The sequence below is a fragment of the Manduca sexta genome, chromosome 27 (assembly GCF_014839805.1).
Source record: "Manduca sexta isolate Smith_Timp_Sample1 chromosome 27, JHU_Msex_v1.0, whole genome shotgun sequence".
NCBI lineage: Eukaryota > Metazoa > Arthropoda > Insecta > Lepidoptera > Sphingidae > Manduca > Manduca sexta.
The window spans coordinates 7,938,280-7,963,881 of NC_051141.1; the positions used below are offsets into that span (position 1 = coordinate 7,938,280).

The 25,602-nt window shown below is 33.5% G+C and overlaps 2 protein-coding genes across 6 annotated transcripts in view; both read left to right on the plus strand.

Moving 5' to 3' along the window:
- LOC115441144 (potassium channel subfamily T member 2) overlaps window positions 1-4,873 on the plus strand; it is an 86,639-nt gene extending 81,766 nt beyond the window's left edge. For 3 of the 5 annotated variants that reach the window (XM_037443930.1, XM_030165777.2, XM_037443929.1), the window contains exons 20-23: window positions 129-338; window positions 1,713-1,805; window positions 2,869-3,074; window positions 3,565-4,873. In XM_037443930.1, coding sequence (XP_037299827.1) covers window positions 129-338; window positions 1,713-1,805; window positions 2,869-3,074; window positions 3,565-4,174 — 1,119 coding nt within the window. In that variant the 3' untranslated portion in view covers window positions 4,175-4,873. The remainder of the gene's footprint in view (window positions 1-128; window positions 339-1,712; window positions 1,806-2,868; window positions 3,075-3,564) is intronic. The other 2 variants (XM_037443931.1, XM_030165778.2) reach the window with 2 other exon arrangements.
- Window positions 4,874-8,727: 3,854 nt separating this feature from the next.
- Window positions 8,728-16,323, plus strand: LOC115441146. The gene is made up of 13 exons (XM_037444140.1): window positions 8,728-9,025; window positions 9,283-9,309; window positions 9,561-9,587; window positions 9,806-9,832; window positions 10,022-10,054; window positions 11,484-11,510; window positions 11,775-11,801; window positions 12,444-12,470; window positions 12,867-12,893; window positions 12,963-12,989; window positions 13,106-13,132; window positions 15,079-15,105; window positions 16,288-16,323. The coding sequence occupies exons 1-13, from the start codon at window positions 9,011-9,013 to the stop codon at window positions 16,321-16,323; spliced, it is 354 nt and encodes a 117-aa protein (XP_037300037.1). The 5' UTR covers window positions 8,728-9,010.
- The last annotated feature ends 9,279 nt before the right edge of the window (window positions 16,324-25,602 follow it).

Sequence of the window (25,602 nt, forward strand, 5' to 3'; positions counted from 1 at the left end):
TCATTTTGATTTTATATTTTGCTGGATAATCAGAGCGAATGACATTTATACTTAATTATTGTAAGCGCAAAAGTGTACTAACAGCCAGAGTTTTAATTTATATGTTAACTAAAAATTGGAATTGACAGATGAAAATAACTAAAGAAGACATGTGGATCCGTACTTACGGTCGTCTGTATCAAAAATTATGTTCAACCACTTGCGAAATTCCGATCGGAATTTATCGCACTCAGGATACGACCCTTGCCGACGCATCTCACCACGTGAGTATGTCGCCAAGGAACCCGTCAAAATGGTTTTGGTCACGCCTCGCGAGAATGCGACCATCGCGTGCATCGGTGAGTCGGTCAACTCCTACAAACAACATTTATCTCCTTAAATACAGTCCTTTGATGCTATCTACGAATGAATGCCATTAAGCTATTGCACGTAATTGACTTTATTTTTATAAACAGATTATTGTTTATCGTTTAATTTTTGTAGGCCGTATATTTGGACTGTATTTCGGGTACTTGAAATTTTTTGACTATCTCGCGTTACCGCCACACTGTCTCTTGTCTATTATTACTTATTTGTATCTTACATCTTGAGCCTAACACTTGTGGCGTGTCTGTAATTAGTTAATAGCATACTTTATGACTCTATATCTCACGCGTAACTTTGTTTTGTCTTTATAATATTCACGTGCTTTAATTTCATGATCTATCGCAAAATGCTAGAGCCAAAGAGATAGGTGTACTTGCTTGTGCGCAGACACTTAATGTTACTGAAATACATTTTACAGAATACGTTAATATTAGTTGAACGGCGAAATAACATAATTCGTCTACCGGTACATGACTCGATGATCGCAGTCCCGCCTCTATGTTACCTATATTTGTAGTGTGTGTTTGCATGCCTTATATAATATGTATGAACTATGTATAGTGTTACAAAATACGATAATTTATGGATTTAATAGAGTATAGCGAGGATAATCGATGTCGCATTAATGCTAAAATAGAATAATAGCTATAAGTTGTCTCAAACCATAAACCGTTCATAAGCAACAATGCATGGATCCAGTAGAGAAATACCTACGAAATAACATGATACCAATATTTGTGACGAAAGGACAGTATCCAAATCCTTCACTTCAATAGCAGTCACGAGTAAAGAAACGAGAGTACAACTCCGCATTTGCTTTAGCTTTATGCATGTGATTACCGTAGTCAAGTGGCGTAGCGTAGTCTGGGGGGACGGGAGGAGGGAGGGGAGGTATTGGGGCAAAATGCGTCAAACATGAGTTTATTGTTTTTCTACTTTTCGCGTGTAATACTTGTGGGTATACATTTTCATTCCCTTTTTTGCACATGGCCGTTTTAGGCGGCAAGAAGCCACGCTACGCCACTGCCGTAGTCTTTATAGTAAACTTCACATTTACGTTTAGATAAACTACATCTGTTTATGTTTATTTTATTTCTATAAAAAAACTATGATTGTATCACTATAGTAAAATCTATTAAATAAACTAAAAGAAATCATCATTTTGGAATTCTGATAAATATTGTAATTTCATAAATCGTTAATAGAATCGATACAAATAAATAATTTCAAATATTACATACTACTCAGTAAAGCAATAAAATTAATTAGTAATAATATAAAGGCCTACACTGTCACTCAACAATTAGGAAAAATGTTGGAAAAAATCTGTAACATAATAGTTGCAGCAGGAGGAAGGCGAAGGCGGAGAATTTCCGGCGTGCGGGCGCCGGGAGGCTACCAGCTGCCTTGGTGGCTGCTACGGAGAACGCACGCCGGCGGTAAGGTCACCACCAGAGGCCTTTCACAAGGATTCTAACTGAATATGGCCCCAATAAAAAGCTTTTCAATTACTTCTTTACATTGTGTTTATGAAATTATCCTGGGACGTGAATATTATTTTGAACCGTACACCAAATTCGACTCTAAACTTTTATACATGATATAGAGTCATTCATATGTAATTAAGGCCAATAAACAAAATCTGTATTACTAACAATTAGTATTGCACAGAAAAAAACACGGCCCGAATCCTAAAGGCTCAAAATATTCCTATTGTCATATACTTTTCTTATGATAAAACTATGTATATTTTTATAGTTCCGAGATGGCCGTTCAAAACAGGCCTTATGATAAAAAAATATATACGCATAAATTTATATTATGTATGTATAATATCTATTGCTAATTTTATTAATCAACGTGAAATGGTATGAAACAGGCAGTCACCGAATATGAAACGAATTATTTCAAGAAACAAATCGGTATTTCATATTTGCATGAAAAAACAAATACAGATGTATTAAGAACTATAACCATCTATCCATTTATTGTACACATTATAATACTTATATGATAATTATTAATAAACTCTTTCCCTTACATAAATAAATGAGTAGGAGACATACACATGTATATCCAGTTAATAAGACTAACTTGCATATTGTGAGCTCTAGATATTAGTTTTAGTTGTAGTTTTAGGTAAAGCCCGTTTTACACTCACTGTCACGCTGCAAAACGGATTTTTTTTATAGTTGGTAGATACGACAAATATTAAGGACAAATAAAAAAATCATTTTTCGCGTAATAATCACTCATGCGCCCTGTAATGGACCTGCGAGAAAACATGCATGTAGTTTTTTTCAATCTAGTACAGCAACAATAAGCTGAACATAGAAGCGTGAACATTTAGCCTGCACATTGTTTTTACCTGTACATACTGTAGAATACTATAACTCCATCATATTTAACATTAAACAGATTATTGTTGCTGTCACAGCAATAATACGTCATACTGTTTACATCAATTTAAAAAATAATAAATCTGTAACATTCAATTCACAGTATTCCACAAGTCTCGCAGACGAAGCGCGGGATAACCACGCACAACAAATTGAGCGAGCAGAAATTGCTAATTTGGTTCGTTCACGGATGGAATCATTAAATCTCACCGGTGTTGATTATGACGACGTAAGCGAAAAGCGCAATAGCCTGTCTTATGTAATTATAAATCCCAGTTGCGATCTTAATTTGCAAGAAGGCGACATAATGTAAGTTTTCCAAGTTTATCAAATTCTAGTATTTTTATTTCCAATGGAATAATTCTAATCATCAATCAATTTATCACGTGGAAATGACCACACAGGCCGGATGCAGAATCTAGATCGACGAAGCTGCCATGTAAACAAGAGTAGGATTTTCTATAGGTTCAATAAATTATAAGAACAGATGGGAATACATTACTGATTAAAGTGTATAATCCTACGTGTAAGCTTTTTAGTACCAAATATGAATATTACCCACAATAAAGACTACTTTCAATTACATAGAAAAAACACTAAATAAATAAAGTACATGCAAAATATAGGGAGATATTCGTTAGACGAAAAAACTTCCAATAAATCTATATTTTCATTTTTATTTCATTTGTAATTGTAATTTATTATCAAATAATAAGTAGTTTTATGTAATATCAGCCGAAGCAGGGTAAAGTTGTTTTTATGATTTTATTTTAACTTTCGACAATTATTTAAATTTCAGATATCTCGTCCGACCATCACCATTCTCCGCACAAAAAACCTTCGAGCGTCATAACAGCCGGCGTAAATCAAATATTAGTTTCTGCTCTCAAGCTTTGATACAAGCTCAAAGTGTGGCCAGTAGGAGGGGATCAGGTATCGGACCGAGCTTTTCACAACCGCGTGCACCTCTCTCTACTACTAAAGCCAATTCGTTATCTTTACCCGACAGTCCAACCATCATTACAGACTTCAGAGGCCGATCAAATTCACTCCGCGTCGTCGATGACATTCTGTTACGACGTTCAAATTCTTTACGTCAGGGTCTCAGCGGCGTTGGTTCTCGACGACGAAAAAGCAGCCTCGAAGAGATAGGCATATCACATTTCAATTCTTTGCTGCAGCACCAACAACAACAGCAACAGCAAGATGCTATAAAGATAGCTCTCAATGGCAGCATCGGTTTGGAAGTGACACCGCCGGAGGAAATGACAGACCGTATGCTAGGTTCGAGCATGCAACTGGGCGGGTATCAAGACGTCGCAGCTGCTCTGCCTTCCACGTCGATGGGGTCTTCCCTGACTGCGCCGCCAACCCCGGACCCGCAGCAATTACAAGGAACCATCGTATGATACCATCTTATGTGGGGACGACGACTCAGTTCCGTTATTAGAAACAAGTGGACTTAGAATTTTAGACTGGAGAGTTTATTCCTTCATTAAAATATTTAATATTAGCTACGTCCACTTTATATCGGAACTCGTTACTATCTTGTAGCGTCTCTACTTGTTACGTAGTAGTATACGTGCAACTTTTATGAACTTAAAAACTGTATTAACTAAATGGTGGTGTGTAACTGTACGGAAAAAAGAGCTGTGTAATTTAAGCGGGATCAATTAGTTCATAGTTAAGGGGGGTATAATAATAAAGTCGGCGTAACTTAGGATGTAAATATCAAAATTTTAACTACACAACTATGTATATGGGTCTGTATATATCAACAATTGAATAAATAACGTTTACACATACCTATATAAAATGTATATAACTATACATATATTAGAAATTAATTCAAATAAAACATTATATATACATTAGTTAATATATAAAAAGTAAATATTATAGTAGGTATCTATCTTACAACTGATTACTCTAGATTTTATTGACCAAAATTACATATAATATGTATAGCGTTTTTAACTAAAGATTTGAGTCCGTATAAAAAACGAAATAGAAAATACTTATCTATTGTTAGACACGTTCATAATTTGTAAACTTTAACTCATATAGTATCAAAACCTCGATATTAAATCGTATAGTCAACAACAAAATCTTGCCTTTTATTTTTTGTTAAATCCTTTGCGTAAACTTACGACTAAAACAAGGTAAACCGAGTCTTGAGTGCTTCTAACCCAATACAAAAATAAATACAAATGAAAGATTTTCTTCGTTGCGAAAGCAGTTCTACGAACTGCAAAGTTCGCCAATAGGCCATTGTGTCTATGTTTGATTTTGTACATCATCCGATATGTAACAGCAAATAGTACAAAAAAGATTTCCACCTGTAAAAACTGCATTTAAATTTATTATAATTAAATGAGGTAGTCATTCATATTTCAAATATTGTAATGTGCAGAAGAGAAGTAAAAAAACAACGGAATGGGTAGACCCTGAGAACCACACGCATCACTGCTAAAATTAAATTTTCTTGATCGCGCTCGATACCTTGATCATGAGACATGTGTGGTACAATCTGATATGAACTGGTCATGCTATCGACATAAATTTTCAAAACCGTTCTCACACTCCTCGCGAACTCGCGAAGAGGAGTGAATTCGTGTTTAATCTTACCACTTTATTTAGGACGAGTAGTATTCTAACTACTACTGCCGCGCGGCGAAATCAAATGACTCGAAGTATCGCGATGTTCGACATCAACGTTTCACTGCGCTATTGGTCTAGGTACCCTAGTCATCTGATACTAGTTGTAGGTAGACATTGTTGAAAAACCGGAGCAAAATTAACATAACAAATATAAGTAGTTTATTTTACTTATACAAAAATCTATTGGGTTTCTGGCACTAATAAACATTAGCCGTTATAAGTATGTTCTCACAAAACTCTCGAAGGAGTCTAATTTTAGAAGTAAGATAAGACGGTCGTAAAATACGTTTGACACGATAGAGTCTTGAAAATTTAGTTCAGGTATTGCTATTCAGTCGCAGTTTGCAACGCAATGAATTTTCCTTTGAATCTAGTGATATTCATTTCGGAATTATTTATCATGGTAAATATAATTTTAAAATTTAAGAATCGCGGTGTGGTGATGTGTTCAAACAAAGACTTAATGAGTTTTCGTTAAAAAATCTGTTTATATATTGTTATAGGTAACGTCAAAAAATTGTTCGGCCAAGGTAAAGATTATTCTCTTGTTTTTACTCATCAAATTTAGGGAAACGCAATAAAAATTCAGAAAAATATTAAACATTTGGATGTGTTTTTCGCTTTCGATTGAGTCACTCAAACAGCGAGTTTCCAACTCTAACATTTTCTGCTTTCGGGCAACTTTTTTACTCTTTGCTTTGCGTTGCTTGGAATATGACCGTGAGTGCATTAAAAAAACCTTCTACAATGAATAATTATTTCAATCAAACAATGGTTACGTTACTACCGGAACGCTATGACTATTTTAGTAATACTATAGATGTGAAACATTATGAAATAAAATAAATAAAAATATTTCTTAGAAGAAGCTCATAAACTATTTGATAAACATGCACAGCCTTACCGTGATTGCCGTAAAAGAACACAGTGGCATTTATATACCAGAAGACAACATCATACATGAACACCTAGTATCCTATTATGAAACATCATTATTATTTTTTTCAGTGCAAAGGAAACGACTGCCATGCAAATGTAAGACATTATTTAATAAATAATAATGACTTATTATCACTGGTTGTTAACTTGATCGTTACACCGCATGCGAGGTGCCTCGAACACGGGATAATAACTAATGAAAATGGTTTCCGCATTCTCATGGATCGATTTAACAATTTACTAATGCTTTAACTGTTAGGAATGTATCAAGACTAGGGAATTCAATCTCGTTCTCGGCCATATTTTATGAGATTGAGTCTCGTACATTTTTTTTTTTACTACACCTCGCGAGATTGCGAGATTGAGCGGAGCAACATATTGTCAGCATATTGGCTGTCAGATGAAATACTAGGGGTAGGTCTCTCTCATGTGAGAGTTCGCCTGGTTAGATACCACCGCAATGTCTATTTCTGCCAAGCAGCAGTGTGTAGTCAGTTGTGTTCCGGTTAGAAGGACATTGTAGCCAGGGTAACAATACTTTGTAATTCAAGGTGTTGAATGGTGTTTCTGCTGTATATGGGTGGTCATATTGCTTACCATCAGGCAAACGGCAAGCTCGTCTCGTCATTCAAAGCAATAAAAAAAACCCTTGATATGGTGTGTTTTTTGAGAAGCCATTTTCAAAAATAACTTTTTCGATTTCAAACACGGCATGACAAAAGTTTCATCTGACTAAGGAATTTAAACCTTCTATTTATTTAATTAGGTACTAAAACAATGCTTATTATTTTTAATTATGTACTACATTTAAATGTTTTATATTTTTCAAGAAGTTGAGGATTTCAATTTTAAGTTTATTAATTGCTATTACTTATATACTAAACATTATTACTAATTCTTAAAACTAATTATCGCTGCGAAAGGCTGACTTAACTAGGTTACCTAAAGAACGTGGTTATAATTTAACAAGACTGAATTGATTAACTAATTATAAGAAAGAAAATTATAATGTGATAGTAAATTATATAGCTAAATGGTTTTTATTCCGAAATAAGACGGATAGTACAAATTACGTGCATGTTTTATTTTTATCTTATATGTTGATAATTAGTAAATGGATTTAATAGCTTTTTCATAGGTTTTCCGTAAAATATACTCAATCTCGTAAAGCACGAGATCTCGTGAGACTGGATTCATGGTCGGTCTCGCGAGATCAGGGTTAGGTGTAAAATTTCGCGAGATTGCATTCCCTAATAGATTAGGAGACTACCAATGTTCACGTGTCACAGGTAATTTATTTAAAAAATAAAATGCAAGAGAAATTCGTACACAGGAAATTTAGAAAAGCCAATTGATTATTCCGGGTCTCTAGATCAAAGATATACCAAAAAATCCTGCAAATCATGTATCATAACGCATGCGGGCTCTATAGCATACTCAAACAGAAATACTACCGCGCGGCGTCCCGAATGAGGATTCCAACGATCAATGAGAGCCCTAACCTTTTTATCACTTTAATAAAATCCATTAAACAAAACAATCTATAACTACGTCAGCTAACACAATGACCTAAAATATTTTCTCATTATGACAGGTTCTCAAAAACAAGTAAAATAGAAAATTGATTAAAAATCGTGCAGCATGGCAAATGTGAGTCAGAAATTAAACAAGAGTCTACCTCCAAAATAAGAACTCAAATCGGCGTAGAAATCTCTGAGCAACCGATGAGAATTAACCTTCTCCTTAGAAGTTTGATAAAATAGTGTCGCTTATTACGATTTTGAAATTCAGCGCTATGTGATTAAATTCGCATAGCTTTTTGTGCATATCGAATGGGTTTGTGTTTCTATATAATCACTGATTCCACGTTATTGTCAGCATTATACTCGTTGGAAACAGTTTTTTATCTATGACGACAGATAATTATTAATTGGCGTATAAAGATAGATTGATTTTTGAGATGAGGCAGTAACCGCAATGTCTATAAGAAAACTGTCTTAGGACACTGCATTAATTCCGAAGAAAATATTACGAAGATCTCCGTTTATATATTTTTAAAAAGTTACTATAGCCAACAAAGTAAGCAATTAACAAATCAAAAGGCAAGAATCAAGAGACTCTGTAGGTACATCCAAGTTTTGAGTACTTATAAAGGGCCGAAATCGTAAAAACTTTTTCCATACATTTTGTAGAAAACCAGTTTCCCACTTTGCTTTTAAACATAATTGGTGTATAAAATAAACATAATTTTAAATGTTGTAGTTTTAAATGCAAAAGCTTTGCCACGCCGCACCGCGGCAGATATACATATGGAAAGGTATAAAACATGGTAGGAAAACATGAATCACGTCTAAAAGTACAACTAATTAATGCTCCATGATATGATTGGATATTTTTCAGCCCCGTATGTCGAATGAATCAAGGGTGATTTGCAAAAATAATAACTAAAAAGGACTACATTCCAAAACCAAGCGTCGGCGTAAACGATATACATATTTAAAATGTATCCAGAAAACAAAGCTGATTCAAATGCTAAACTTTAATATATTGCTGACGACTCATAAAAAAATAACATTTTAGAAAGGAACTCGTATGAAACTTCATATGGCAATGCTCTTATTTATTGTTTTCAGTGTTCAGGATCCATGTCTTTTGCTTCGGTAGGTATAAAAATTTTACACATAATAAACAAAGGTTTTAGCATGGATAAACGTAGCTTAGGTTTTTATAGGAGAATTCCTTTAATGTCAAAAAATTGCAAAAAGGTTTTGAATGTGAAATTATTAAAAAAGAATTTCTAAAATCTTATGCAGGTTTTATAAGTCTTATAAGTCGTCTGCATAGGCCCTATCATACTTTGGACTTCTCCGCAAAAATAAGTTACAAACACTTATGCAATAATAAATTTTTATTACAGGCTATTGGATTCAATACGACGGCAATGGTTCGAAATGCACAAAATAAAATCTCCGTTAAACATGATCCAATAAATTTCATTTTTTCGACTCGACTATATGATGGAACAAATGTTTCACTCCCTCTTTTATTAAATCAATATTAAGAAGCATTCATTTTGACGCAATTGCTATATTGTAAATATTAATAAATATTTTTTACACTAAAATATTTTTAGTTAGTTGTTAAATTTATAAATTTGAGTGTAATGTGGGTCTTAACTAATTGTTTAATTCGCAGACGTACGGCGATTTGTCAACTGTTGAGGTAACGTTTTTAATCTGTTGATAACAACATTTAATTTTGACGTATGTATTCAATTGTTTTTGGGTTTTTTACTTGGATACTATTGAGGTATAGGGTACTAAGGAATAAAATAACCCTTTTATTCCTACTCCAGTTATTACGTGGGGTCGCTAAACATTTAAAACTTAGTCTTAATAAGTCGTTCTACGATGTTCATATATTTTGTTTATTTTATACAGTGCTTCGGACCATTTTGTAAAGCAATAGTAAGTATAGTAGATTTTATTATACCTATATTTAATATTTTAGATCCACTGCCCTAAATTTTAAGCATATAATCGATATAATAGTAGGAACTTATTATAGATAGTTATTATATAATAGAAAATGGTATTTTCATTATGATGTCTATGCTAATTTTTTTAAAGGTCAATAATATTATATTTTGTTCATAGTGCGATGGTGTTATGAACGTCTGCATGGCAAAAGTAAGTTGTTTTGTTAACTACTAGCGGACCCGGCGAACTTCGTAACAATCGACATATTGACATTAATATTTATTCGATGCTAACATCACTCAATTGTTTTACCTTTCCGTAACCCCTCCACTAACACGTAAACTTAATGGTATGATATTAAAGTCCAAATTGACTTTTAAACGTTTTAAGACGTTTCCAGGCATTTTTTTAAATTTTTCTCTGTAAGAACCATCCTCGTACTTCAAGGAATATTGTAAAAAAAGAATTAGCGAAATCGGTTCAGCTGCTCTGGAGGTTTGCGCTTAGCAACACATGCAGCGCTTAATTTTTATGTTATATATAATATTAATATTTTTCGCAAATCGCATACAATTATAAAAACAACCTTTGAATGGTAGTCAAACAGTTTGTTACAAACTTTTAAAATGTAAAATGCTTACGAGCAACCCTGCCTAAGGTAAATTAATTAAATGAAAAAAATAAGTTTGACCTTTACGTATATTATAAGTACTTAGATATACTGTAACCTAGACGTCGTCGCGTGGGAGGATAACTAAAGTAATTTAATCCCTCCGGTCCGGTACAGTTATTCTGCTGTAAGTTACCAAGTAGTTGGATATCCCACAGACTACACGACGCTGGAGCATCAAGCTAAGGTTATATCTAAGAAAAACAATACAACATACGAAATTTCACATCAATTGGACCTGAGAAAGTAGGAAAAGAGCTGATAATCTTCAAATGCATAAAAAACAGCATCGTAAATTATAATTAGAGACCTTCTAAATAGAACACATCAGTTTTCAGACAAAAAAATAAAGTATTCAAATGGGTTCATTCATTTAGGAACTACGATGTCACAGCGGCACAGATACCAGATACACACCTTAAACTTATAACAATCCTCTTTTTGGTCTAAAAAATAATGCAAAGGAAGACATCGACACGTCGACATCGTGTGCTTTACGTAAAAAATCCAGTGAAAATCTGAGACATGTTTTACAAACATCGAAACATCAAATGACATGAAAAATGCAACAGAATAACAAACTTCAAACTTAGAAATGTTCCCCAAACTTCTCAAACTATTTTGAAAAAAACCAAAATCTGCGTGTTCGAAATGTATAAACGTCGAGCTTTGTCATTAGACGATGATGAAACCAGAAGGAAGGATAGGCACTTCGTAATAAAATAAATAAGCTAGCTATGTTTGGGCTTCACTGGACTGTTATAAGCAATGCATTCTATGTCGTTTCATCCTATCTAATAAGAATAAGCAAAAAATAAAAACATTTAACAAAAAATTCAACTACCTTCAAACTGCATTCTTTAACTGTGCCCTAACTAGTTGGAAGTTAGATTGGAAAGGAAAACAGAACCTATTATATTACATATTATTCAAAAACGTCAATGCTATTTAGATGAAACTAATTTTCAGGCAGCAGGCCGTGGTTGTGAAGCTTTGGTAAGAAAATAATATTATACAGAAAGTCTGATAAATGGTAAAGCTTAAGACATATATGTAGCTTGAAGTATGCTCCACCAGACAAAAAAAAATACTTCTATAAAAGGGTCGCTATTTTCGGGATCGAGGTTTCATTGAGTAATGATCTGAACTATTTCGAAATACTTGTTATCATCCCTCCAAAATTCACATGAAAAATAAACGTACATAACATTATATTTATTAAATAATTTCCGTGCTTTAATATAATTAATATGATTACAGTGTCGTTCAGCATCCTGTTTAACCCATGTAAGAAACATTATAAATACAGATTTTATGGTAAAGTTTATTACTTTTCAAAACGGAACAACCACGAAAACATTGATTTAGCTACAACTTTTGAATAATTATAAATGATGAAATGTTTTATTGCCAGCATTTTCAAAATCTAACGACTTCCGAAATACGAACACTGCCTATCACACAGTAACTTGTTCCTCAGCGAGCTCAACACGGTGTCCTAAACTTCATTATTATAAGCAATAGACGAATTGGGTAAAATCTAGCTTTAAATAACAACCATCAGCAACCACTGCACTAAATAAAAGTAAACAAAACGCATTCGTCAAGTTATTAAAAAATATTAACGGCTTAGATAAGCATAACTAGGCTACTAAACCCATAACAATACTTTTAATAACCTTTATATCTCATAAAATCGTATCGATTAGGTTATGTAGTTACGATAAATGTCTAAGTATTGCGATGCTAACAAACCAATTTCAAGTGACACTCAAGACCGTTACAATATCGACATTCAATTGCCAGTTAACGCCTTTCAAAAATGTTTCTTTTGAAAAGCATGGGTTAGGACTTGGGCAATATTAAGTTGCTTAGTTTATAGCAATCAACATGACCTTCTCGGCAAATATTTTATTTCCATATACACAGGCCGATGGGACTTCATCTTCTTCTAGTGTGAGTATTATATTATTCGCTATGGTATGAAATACCAAATATAAAATACAAACACATTAATGAACACAAACCCAAGCTTAATATAGAGAAAAAAAACCTCGCTTAACTTTTTATATTTTTTGTAATAATTGTTAGTATTAGATTTAAAAAATATATATACACTAGTGTCAAGACCGAATAATAAAATTTGTGTTAATTATTAGTTTATTACCACTTTGTTGTCCGTCTACCCCCGTTTGTCTTATCTGTTGTGCTATTTTCCATAAAAACAAAAACAAATGTATTTGTACCTAAAAATAATCCAAAACACAATGGAACTTGTGAGGCGCACTGACGAAGTGATGAGTCACGAGACATCTTTAATTAACGATAGCCTGATTGTTAATTATTTTACAGTGTCTAGGCCACAAGTGTTTTTCAAATGTAAGTCTGCGTTAAAATAGGATTCTTATATTTCTAGTTGAACTATTAAACATAACAGTATTTTTTTAGTGTACCGGAGAACTTTGCAGATCATCGGTAAATGATATTTGTACTACTCGCTTATTTATTCTTTTATAATGCAAATAAAAAAGGGCTATTGTGTACTAATTTGCCATACTATAATCACATACTTCCACGATTTCCAATTTCAGTGTGAAGGGACCGGTTGCAGAGCAGAGGTAAACAAAAGTAGTTATGTAATATGGACCTCATACGAAAAATACATTTTGACTAGAGATACAAACTCCAACAATTTGACAGATACCTATTCTTACACTTAAAATGCAATGGTAAAATAAAAACTTTTCAACTTAAACTTATATCAGGTCCTTACCTACATATGAAATTAGCGTTTTGTCGTACTGGTCACTTTGATCTGAAATATCTCCTCTTTAGTTAACAATTCCAAATTCAAATTTATGAATGCAACTGGTATGTATAGTCGAGTGTCGAAAACAGTCATTTATTTGTTTTTTCCTTATTCGTTTTTTCTTTAGCGTCTTTCATATCGCACAATGGAAAACATAAAATTGTGCTATATTTACGAGTATGAGTTCCACCGTGTCACCAGTGCTGCAGAAACACCTCGAAAGATAAACGATGTGTATGTTGGTGCCGCAAAAGAAAACACATAACATACATTTTTAGCTCCAACGATTTCGTTCTGTAAATTCGACATTCAGAACAAGCCCCGTGGATTGGCGGAGACTAAGAGGTATTATAACTAATTAACGGCTATTGTGGAAGCGGATCCATCGCAAACCACATCAGAGTTAGCTGAAGGCTTCGGTGCGAGTGATAAAACTATTTTAATCCACATGAAGCAAAACAAATAAATAAAAAAGCTTGAGGAGTGGATAACTCATGAATTGTATGACTCAAACCAGAAAACACGCGTCGAATGCTACGTTACATTGCCTAACCGACACAATAATGAAAAGATTTCAAATGGAATTAATAAGATAATATAATATAGATAATCGGAAGAGCTCGTCGCAATGGCTGAATCTTGTTGAACCAGCCAAATCCTGTCACAAGCGAAAATTGACTCAAAAAAAAAGTTGTGTTTGGTGTAGTACTAGTGTAATAGCACTGTCGTTCACTACAGCTTTCTAAAATCTGGCTAAAAGATGACGGCAGATATCTATTGTCAGCAACTGCAAACCGTGTCGGAGGAACTAACTACTATACAACCCAGGCTGGTCCATCGCTTAAGGCCTATGGCTGCTGCTGCTTCAGAACAACACTAGACCACACTGCACTACAGACGGCCACTAAATTAGAGGACCTGCAAATGGAATGTCTGCGACATCCACCGTGCTCCCCATCTTGCTCCAACAGATTACCACTTTTTCCGTAATTTGGATAACTGTTTACAAGGAGAAAAAACGATTCCAATGTAGCAGTATAAACCGCTCTTTCGCCCACGTGCTTTCTTTTAGGAAAGGGATCAATGAATTCCCTATGAGATGGCAGAAGTGTATAGATAACGATAGTGCATACTTTGATTGGTTACTTAATTCAATTTTGCAAAACAAATCGACTGTATTCCTCACAAACAAAACGCCAATTTCTTATATGAGGACCTACTAATTAAAGAGTGCAATTTTCTCAATTGGGTGAGTCGTAGACAAATCTATACCATTATATAAAGCTGAAGAGTTTGTTTGTATGTTTATTTGAATCTCAAGAACTACTTACTCGATCGAATTATACACTTGTTTTAGTTTTGGTTTTGCCATTTATCGAGGAAGGCTATCGGCTATTTATTTTATTTATTTATATTATAAATAAGTCAGGGTTCAATATAGTTAGCTGTCACCTCTCCGAACGCATTGTTTTGCACACTGTGTAAAAAATCTAAATATATTTTTTTTTTATATTCGATTATTTCATATTAATTGTAGTTGTAATTTCGTATCTTTTATTTCGATTTAAAAGTATAAAGTAAATATATACATATGTACATTTATATTCAATATTACACATTCCGGCAATTCTATCCAATAATTTCACTAAATTGCAATCAAACCAATAAAAGAAAGCCAATGGGAAATAATATTTCGAATATTTTTTTCAGTGAAATCAATTTACCGTCACTTAACAATCCCTTTATTCATTACAGTGTCACAATAGGAAATGCCATTCACATGTAAGGTTTATAATAGATATTTATAAATGTTTTAATAAGGGCAATTTTTGCATTTTAATAGTTATTAATAATTAGTGAAACAGTGTAATGCAAAAGGATACACCCACACAATTCTGTTTCCATTTAAATCATCCACGCCCTTCCTTTGTATAATAAAAAATAGAAGTCCTTGTGTTTCGATTAAATTAAATTAAATCCTTCTGGAACAGTATGTAATATAGGGCTGATGATGAAATGCCGTAATAACTGTTATAATCATATTCATACGCCACAAGAACATTTCATCTCATATATTGATACATTGATTTAATGACAATAAATCTTCAATGATATTAACATTTACAACAGTGTTCCGGTGCAGGTTGCGAATCAATAGTAAGTAAAAAAATACAATATACGTCAACATCGATTTAAAAATATTTATCGAATTTTTAAAAGACTTCGAAAGGAATTGAAATGAAAATTGTAATATAAAAACCTGATATAAATGCGTATTATATGTTATGTCTAATATTTACGTAAACATAAAAAAAATCGTGATATACACAATCTGCAATCTGAAACTAATAGTTAAATTCCTGTTAATAAACAAAATGGTTTTAGCAAAGAAGCTAATCACTATCTCCTTTATAATGCTGTAACACCTTGAAAAAAACAAACCAATTAGGTATCAATCGCAATGAAAAGGAAAAGGTCAAGATACCAATAATACATACTTTCAAACCAAAAAGTGACAAACGCTCTTTTTTAAAAAACACCAACAACATGAGTTAACAAGTGCTTTGACTATTCTAGTCATATAACGTCGTTCACCCACGAATTTGCGACACAGCTTGATTAGTGAAATGATAAAGAATAATGAAGTGACAAATAATTGTGGTGGATAGAATCATTGCTCAAAACTCCAATTGAGAAATGTTTGTTAAGAGCTTATTTACAAAATTTCCACGTCTTGGGATAGCATTAATTGAATCAGGAGTCACAACTCACAGCTGTGAAAAGATCTTAGTATAGAATTAAAGATAAACATTTGTCTTATGCACTCCTTAAGACTGGTATATTCCCATAATTAATAATCACATAAAAATATTTTTTGTTCTTACAAAATGTTCCTTTCTTGGTTGCTAATTATTTTAAATGTTTCGGTGAAATATAGTCATGAATAAAATTAACAAAAACCAGATATGGATACCAGAGCAGAAAGCCAAAGAAAACTAAATAATTTCAAAATGTCTCGAGATCAACGATAAGTAATTGAAAGGAGCCCTATTTTACAGAATGCAACAAGCCCGGTCTGGCTAGAGACCAAAAAGTAACTTTTAACAGCGTCCTGGTTTGCCTCAAGTTGCAAACGGTCTGTACACGCCAATTAAGGTCCCCTGGTAAAACTAATCCTTTTTTAAAAACGTCATAAGTAATTTTCGTTCCATTAGACATCTCTGTGACAATTAGAAAAGTGTTTATTAATAGAATTACAATATAAATATTGAATGTAGCTTACATATTGATAAAGAATTTACGGTTTTGGGTGCTACTCCAGATAGAAAATGTAAATATGGAATCGTACTCGTAATCGTACATCGTACAGGCTGGTGTCTAAAGACCGTATTAAATAAAATTAGTTATAATAGACGCCCGGCATCTTTATAATCAACGAAACGACCGAGTGGTACTATCAAATTCAGGGGCAACTATATTTTCACAAAACGGCCGCCTCAAATACTGGCCTTGATCATCGTGCTTACTAGTAAAAAATAGCTTAGTTTGCTCCGGTGGAAGCTGTAACTGCTCAACCTTTCAAAGAAGTGAGGCACTTGGGAGGTATGTTGGCAATGCTCTTTAACGAACATATCAACAGCACATCAACTTTACACAGCATTGCTTTTCAAAGCCCGCGCCCTTAGGAAGGCGTGAAAACGTATCAAAGGAGACTTTAATATAAATTATGTACATCAATACCTTTTTTCTTGCATTCTTTACGCAAAAAAACAAAAATAATGTGGTAAATCATAATAACACTAACTGCACCTTTACATATGTCTTCAACAACATAATTGTTACTTCTTTCTTATCTATACTATTATATAAAGCTGAAGAGTTTGTTTGTTTGTTTGTTTGTTTGTTTGTTTGAACGCGCTAATCTCAGGAACTACCGGTCCAAACTGAAAAATTCTTTTTGCGTTGGATAGCCCTTTGTTCGTGAAGTGCTATAGGCTATATATCATCACGCTATACCCAATAGGAGCGGAGCAGTAATGGCTAATCTCAGAAACTACCGATTCGAACTGAAAAAATATTTTTGTGTTGAATAGTCCTTTGTTTGTGGAGTGCTCAAAGTTATATATCATCACGCTATGACCAATAGGAGCGGAGCAGTAATGGCTAATCTCAGGAACTACCGGTTTCAACTGAAAAAATCGTTTTGTTTTGGATAGCCCTTTATTTGTGTACCGCTATAAGCTATATATCATCACGCTATGACCAATAGGAGCGGAGCAGTAATGGCTAATCTCAGGAACTACCGGTTTGAACTGAAAAAATCTTTTTGTGTTGGATAGCCCTTTGCTCCTGGAGTGCTATAGGCTATATATCATCATGCTATAACCAATAGGAGCGGAGCAGTAATGAAACATGTTGCAAAAACGGGGAAAATTATGAGTTTTGAGAGCTTCCGTTGCCTGCGCTGCGTAAACGGTTAAAGTTATGCAACAATGATGTATGACGGGATTGTTTCACTTAAAAGTTCTAAATAATATAACAAAAGTCCCCCGCTGCATCTGTCTGCCTTAACGTGTTAAACTCAAAAACTACCTAACGTATTAAGATGAAATTTGGTATGGAGACAGTTTGAGACCCTGGGAAGAACATAGGCTCCCGGGAAACTACTATTTTTATAACGGAAAACTTTAGCCTGAAAAACTTTATAACGCGGGCGGAGCCGCGAGCAAAAGCTAGTTCATGAATAAAACAAATGCAAAGCCATTCAAGAGAAGTGTAAAACTGTAGAAACATTATTTCAAAAAAATATAAAATAATGGCTCAGTATACGAATAAGAGAGCTGTAAGTGCGTGTGCACCGTCAAATCTATACTATTGTATAAAGCTGAAGAGTTTGTTTGTTTGTTCAAACTGAAAAATTCTTTTTGTGTTGGATAGCCCTTCGTTCGTGGAGTGCTATAGGCTACATATCATCACGCTATGACTAATAGGAGCGGAGTAGTTATGAAACATGTTGCAAAAACGGGGAAAATTTATTAGTTTTGAGAGCTTCCGTTGCGTGCGCTGCGTAAACGGTTAGTTATGCAACAATTATGTATGACGGGATTGTTCCTCTTAAAAAGTTCTACAAAAATATATTATAAAATAAAGTCCCCCGCTGCATCTGTCTGCCTGAACGAAACTCAAACACTACCGAACATATTAAGATGAAATTTTGTATGGAGACACTTTGAGACTCTGGGAAGAACATAGACTCCCGGGAAAATATTATATAGCGTGACATTTATGACAGAAAACTTTAGCCCGAAAAACTTTATAACGCGGGCGGAACCGCAGGCAACAGCTAGTAAGGGATATTCTGAGAACATGAGTCGGCCATGCAGAAAACGAGATCTCTAGTCTTCGGTTAAGTGCCATAAGAACTTGTCTGTCAACTTTGATGTAGGATGTGATTGTATTTCTACTAAAACAAATACTTATTCTTTTTACACCGATCTTCTAGAATATATTGCACTCTAAATTCTACTGCGTGACTATTCGCTACACAAATGTGTCCAGATTTAGCCGCAGCCTTCCTTCTTATCAGAGGAAATAACTATTAAAAACAGGCTTTAGGAAAACAATTACAAAAAAATAGATTTAACAGTTTCACTACCATAGTATAAGTATAGATATTCAGGACAATAAATTTCTGAACCTATAACCTGTGTGCGAAGTCAAACAAAAATTTTCAAAAACCTGAGCTGAATATTTTTTTTCACAAAAGTCTTCCTTTTTCAGTGTACCGGGCGTTTCTGTGGACACTCCGTCGAATTGTAATAAACATCACAGTTTGTACTAATTGTTTATTATATAATCTAAGGATAATGAAATGATAGTGGGCATGTCAAATATACAAGATAAAAAGTTTGTATTTTTACTCATTTTCAAATGACCTTTAGAATTTGAACAGTTTCATTCACAATATGTCACTTCCTAATAGAAAACTTTTATAATGATTAAGCTATAGACCAAAAGGATAACGAAATACATATTTCAATTTAATTTTAATTTCAGTCAATCGATTGCGAAGATTGTTCAAGACCCTCGAGGGTCTCTTGGGTTTCAAATGATTTGAAATTATTAAAATATCTGTTGGGAAAACGGAAGTGCTTTCCGAAAGCGGATAAAGAATATTTTTTAAATCTTTTGTACTCTCTCTCCTCTTGTTCCCATTCCTCTTTCTTCACGTAAGGAAATAGGTATCGAAGCCACTTTGGTATGAATTGATCCATATAAAAGAACCGCCTTCGCCATACTTTAGTCGTATCGCAAAAATTATCATGATTACTTCCAACCCAAAATGGTACACTACGGATAAAAAATGCAATAGTCTATATTAGGGGCTCATTAAATAATAAGCATAATTTTAAATTTCAACTTATAAACTTACAGACTGAAATATCTTAGAAGCCATCTGAACGCGTCATTATAGAAATAAGCCGAGAAAGGGTTTAGGTGGTGATACATGCCGAAACCACCGGACAAGCCGGCTGCAAGACTTATTACGGCAATACCTCCTTGGTAACCATTCACTAAAACAACTACGCCCTCTCTAATATTTTGAATATTAGGCGTTTGGACCTTAGTTTCTTCATCCTCTGAAAAAACGAATTCCATTATCATCCTACAAACTGAAAGTCGAATAAGAATTAAAAACGAAAGGCAAACACAAATACAAAACGCTGGCTCAGTATCGCAAGTATCTATGTTAAATTTCTAACGGCTCATCTGGAATACTTAAAGAGAAGCCTATATTCAAGAGTAGACTTCCAGTGGCTGATAATGATGATGATAAAAACAATGCGTCACTTAACATTAACTCTATAAAGCAGAGTTGGTTATAAAATGCTAATTCGTAGGTAAATAATATTTCTTTTCAAAGCTCCTAATAGCTAAAAACAATAGGAAAAAGACAAAGAAGTGAACAATTGAGCGTGCAATATAAGGCAATATACTAGAAATAAGGGCTTACCCCTTATTCTTACTTCTCTTGCTGTAAAAAGTAAATTCCAGCTAAGAAAATTAAGAAGACCAAGGACAGTTTTTAAGAAATAAATATAATTATTAATGCAGCCAAATAAATAGATGATGTGTGAAAAAGGGATGTGTATACTTATAACACTAGTTGCTAGCCTGAACAGAGACGGGAAGGAAAACCTGATAAGAACTAAAACTAAAAAATTGAGTTATTTGTGATTTTCTGTCAACACGCATAAGACACAAGTTTGCAAAACTTTCTTTTGTGATACCTTAGCGATAAGTCAAAAACCTATAAATGTTAACAAAAATTAAAAGTAATGTCTCCAAAACTGCAGCACCAAGTAAACAAGGTAAACTAAAAAAACGAGCAATAGCTACTTAGTATTTTATTTTTTAATTTCGAAACCTTATTAGGTTTAAAGAATTCAAATGTGCCCTTTAGTAAAACGACTTAGGTCAAATTTTCAAAGTTATAAATTTTCTCAGACCACAAAAACATATTATAATACGGTCAATCTGAAACTCAAAAAACCAGACGAACCACTAATAATTTTTAAATACAGTAAAACTCATGGAAAATGCCTGTAATACCTACATACAAATAAAATAGATACTATAAGATCTATATATTGATGCATGCCTACGATAGACAGAAATACTCCGATAATAATTTTTAAAAAGTAAAAATCTATTATTTTTGTTAATAAAAAGTATACAAATATACTTACTTAGTGTAAGTTATGTTTAGCTAAAAACGACAGTTTTTTATGATAATACAGAGATTTGTAATTATTTATTATTCCTTATTTTATTTGCTTTAAATTGTGACATTATATGAATTACAAAAAAAGAAACAAGTAAAAGTAATATTAAAAAAAACAATGCATTGATTTATATAAAACAAATATAAAGATAATAAAGAAGATAAATAAAGAGTAAATGATGAATCATTCTCTTTTCTAGTTTTTACTTAACGTAAAAATTTTAATAATTTTAGAACTCTTTTTCCCAACAAGAATAACAATGAACCTTGTAATAATGAACCAGCGGAATGTTACGACGACGCGACGGTACGTTTGACATCATAATGGTCATATTTTGTTGTTCTTTCACCATTAGGTATCTTGTACAGGGAATTCATTCACAGCGAATTTAAATAAAATATTTATATTGTTCTAGAAACACAATACGTTCAGTGGTAAATTAAAATATTAACAAATATGTGATTGGCCTACTATGTAGAGTATACTAATTTATCAATGACACCTAACTTACCTTCTGTCGGAATAAGCAAATCAAGTCCTAATCTGGGTTTCCAAAAGAAGGTACCAGGACGTGACCCTCCCTGAAATATAAACTAAAGTTCATAGGACATAAAATCCAGCATCTAATGGCCGGCAGCGTATATAGGCATAATCGAGTCGTCAGTAAAAAACCTGATTGTAACTATTATCATATGCGACATTTTAAAGTAAACCGGGAAATACAGCAATAATAAAAAATAAAAACTAAAGAAAATTCATCAATGATTCATTAACCCGAAAAAATCCCAATTCTATGCCACTATCACATACATAATATTTAAATGTCACGTAGGTGAGGAACATTACACTTATGAATTATGACTCACATCTGCTATAGGCAATATTATTAATAATATTGGAAATACTATTCTCTCCATTGACATGATGGATTAATTATATTTACTACTTCACTAATAAAATTAACATTTAATACTGAATGTCTTTGAATATCAGTAAACGTTTATATATACATACTGCACAATATGTTTACAATGATATTTAATACCCGATACCGACTTTCAAAACATTCAACGTCCGTGTAATAAAATACAGTATGATCGAAATTAGAGACAGGAATTAAACAAAAAACAAAATATTTGAATCAGTACAATATAAGTGAATAGCAATAACCCACAATGCGACGCACGTTTTTTGGCAATTACGTACATTGCGCTCAACCACATTACGAACCATTTGAACGCAAAGAACGCCTCCGATCTTCTATTATCAAAACTGTATGTAGTACATAAAGTATTTTCAATAAGATGTGAACAAATATAACCTAACCTTGAGGTTATCGTTTAGCAACTTAGCCTTTATTTTAGCTTTGAAACGCGCTATGCGATAAGTCATCTTCTACTCAAATTAAATCGTAGTCCAACGTAAGTAGAGTTCCATTAGGGTCACCGTGATTTAAAGTTCATGTTACGCAGTACCCTTCCGGTGCTGAAGCAGTAATAAAAAAATCGCCGTATTTTCTTCCAGGGAAATGATAACAATCACCCAAAATAGACTAAAAACCAATTTGATAATATAACCTTATTAGAGTCTCGCGACCGATTTCAATACACAATCCCAATCTCTATCTCTAGATTATTGGTAAAATCTAAACCGACGAAAATAAGTTAAATATATAAAAACATGACCAACAAATTTTATTCTGGTTGGTTTTTGAACATCATTATTGTATGTTTGCTTGTTACTTAGCTTAGCTGGCAATATAGAGTAGGCACCGAGTCCAAAAAAATATTTAATGTGCATATAAATATAAAAACACAAGTTAAACGAGTCAATGGTGTTACTGAGCAGGGTGCAAAATACCGGGCGATATGGAAGGATCGCAGTAGGAAGGCGGACCCTAGCACCAGAAGATAAACATAAAAACACTAATTGGAATGAACATTATATTGCTAGTGCGTTAAGTTCAATCTTTTTAATTTAAAATACATATAATTGAACCCATATAAAAAGAATTAGTCTCATCCTACTTAATTTTCAGGAAATGTTTGCAAGTTAAAAGTCTAACATCAATCTTGTTATGTTGATGCTATACCGAATCTTCATAAAACAGTTAGGTATATTATGATAATCAGATATCCTGAATACCCTCCCCCCCCCCCCCATTCACCTAATCGAAAAGCACAGTCCCGGGATAATCGTTAAAGAAAATAATAATATACAGTTACTCGACCTTTGGTATGAATCCAAGACTTCACCCGTCCACGCCGTATCTATTATATACACTAGTAGTCCGGTCAATTTAGCCCAAAAATAGGGGTAACCTTGCATTAATTCCCAGAAAGCTGAAAATTTACATCGATGTTAGGGACACCTTTATTATGAAATTGTGAAAAGTCCCCATCGATCCCATGTCTGCAACTTTTTTTATTCAAGGTGAAAGGTTGCAAAAATGTGTTTTTCGAATTTTTCAGTGAAACGGTTAGTTTTATGAAAAAATATGTCAGACAAAAATTGTAGATCATGCAATTATCTAAAAAATTGTCCTTACACATTTTTTCATAACACTAACCATTTTTGAGAAAAAACAATTACAGAATTTTCTTACGCTGTATTCTCCATAATAATCATGTCTAAGCTGCCTATGATATCATTGGGCTTGTAATATAAGTAAAACTATAAGTCTGCGTGACTAATACATTCATATTGACCGATAATTCTGAAAATATGATGTTAAGAAAACGGAGTCCCTAATTTTAAGGGACTATGTGCCCTTGAACAACAATATCTGCCTGCCATCCCATTGTTCGCGTTGCCGTTCCGTCTACTTGTTTTTGTAAGGTCTCACCTAAATCACAGTTAGTCTTGGAAATTCCTTCGTAGTGAAAACACGTAGTTATTTAAAATATTCTCTGCCAACGTTTGAACAAATTTTGTCAAACATTCATAATAAGTCTCGGTTATTGGAACCAATCCACACGCTTCTTCCACCTGCACCAGAAAACCTTAATTCTATTTTTTGCAACTGCAAAACGGGGTGTAACTCAAGATGCGGCTGCAAAAAAATAGGCTTATTTTGTTCACTAGCGTGCACCACTTGTCAAGGCCAATCGTGTTCAAATGTTGAATCTCCAAGAAGAAGATTTTCACATCAACGACGAAACAACTGATGTATCGCTGTTAGTACAATTTACGTCAACTCAAGAAGATAAGAAAGAAAGAAGGAAGAAGAAGAAAATGGAGAGAGAGAAGAAGATGGAGGGGAAGAAGAAGAAAATGGAGAGAGAGAAGAAGATGGAGGGGAAGAAGAAGAAAATAGAGAGAGAGAAGAAGATGGAGGGGAAGAAGAAGAAATAATTAATGACGATGATGAATAAAATATGTCTATAACCAAGTATAACGGAACTTGTCGCTCGAGCTGTACCTGATCGACAACGAGCACTCTGACAAGAGTACAACGACTGAAAGGAAGAAGAATAACCAAACATTCATTAAATTTTACTGTAATAGACCGTGGAATAGACCTACCGGGGAAACCACGTTAAAAAAAACGCGCTAGGTACACTACCTCATAGGTGGTGTGGAAACGTGTACATATTATAGACAATAAGTACAGCGTAAAAAAAAATTGTAATTGTTTTTTCTCAAAAATGATTAGTGTTATGAAAAAATGTGTAAGGACAATTTTGTAGATAATTGCATGGTCTACAATTTTTTTCTGACATATTTTATCATAAAACTAACCGTTTCGCTGAAAAATTCAAAAAAAACATTTTTGCAACCTTTGACCTTGAATAAAAAAATTTGCAGATATGGGATCGATGGGGACTTTTCACAATTTCATAACAATGGTGTCCCTAACATCTATGTAAATTTTCAGCTTTCTGGGAATTTTTGCAAGGGTCAATGTCTAAATTGACCGGACTATAGACTTATTATAAATGTATGTAATGTACGCTACGCTGTGTACCTCAACCAAAAAAATTACGAACCGTATCGAAAACCGTAACACCCAAATCAATATAATTTAAGAAAGTACAAATACAATTATTTCACCTTTTATCACATCATGGTACGAAGCTGACATGATGGAAAGTGGATGGCCTGTTTGCACTTCTGCCTACCCATTCGAGAATAAAGCCATGATGTGTGCGTACCAATAATACTTATTATATGCGTTGATTTAAAACATCCTTGCCTTTTGACTTAAATTAAAATGTATAACTATAGGCGGGCGGAACCGCAATTATAAAAAGGTCGGTATTATTAATGTGAAAGTGTATTTTTTAACTTTAAATTATTTTTTTATATAATCTACACAAAATACATAGGATATACATATACTATCACCCATTCAACCATGGAAATGAACATGACTCATATTAAAACGAACCTTATCCATGCATTTTCGGGGTTAAATAGAAGAAACAATTAATAAGCGACCTCGAATTGCATTTCTTTAATATTTTGAAATATTTTATGTAGGTATATATTA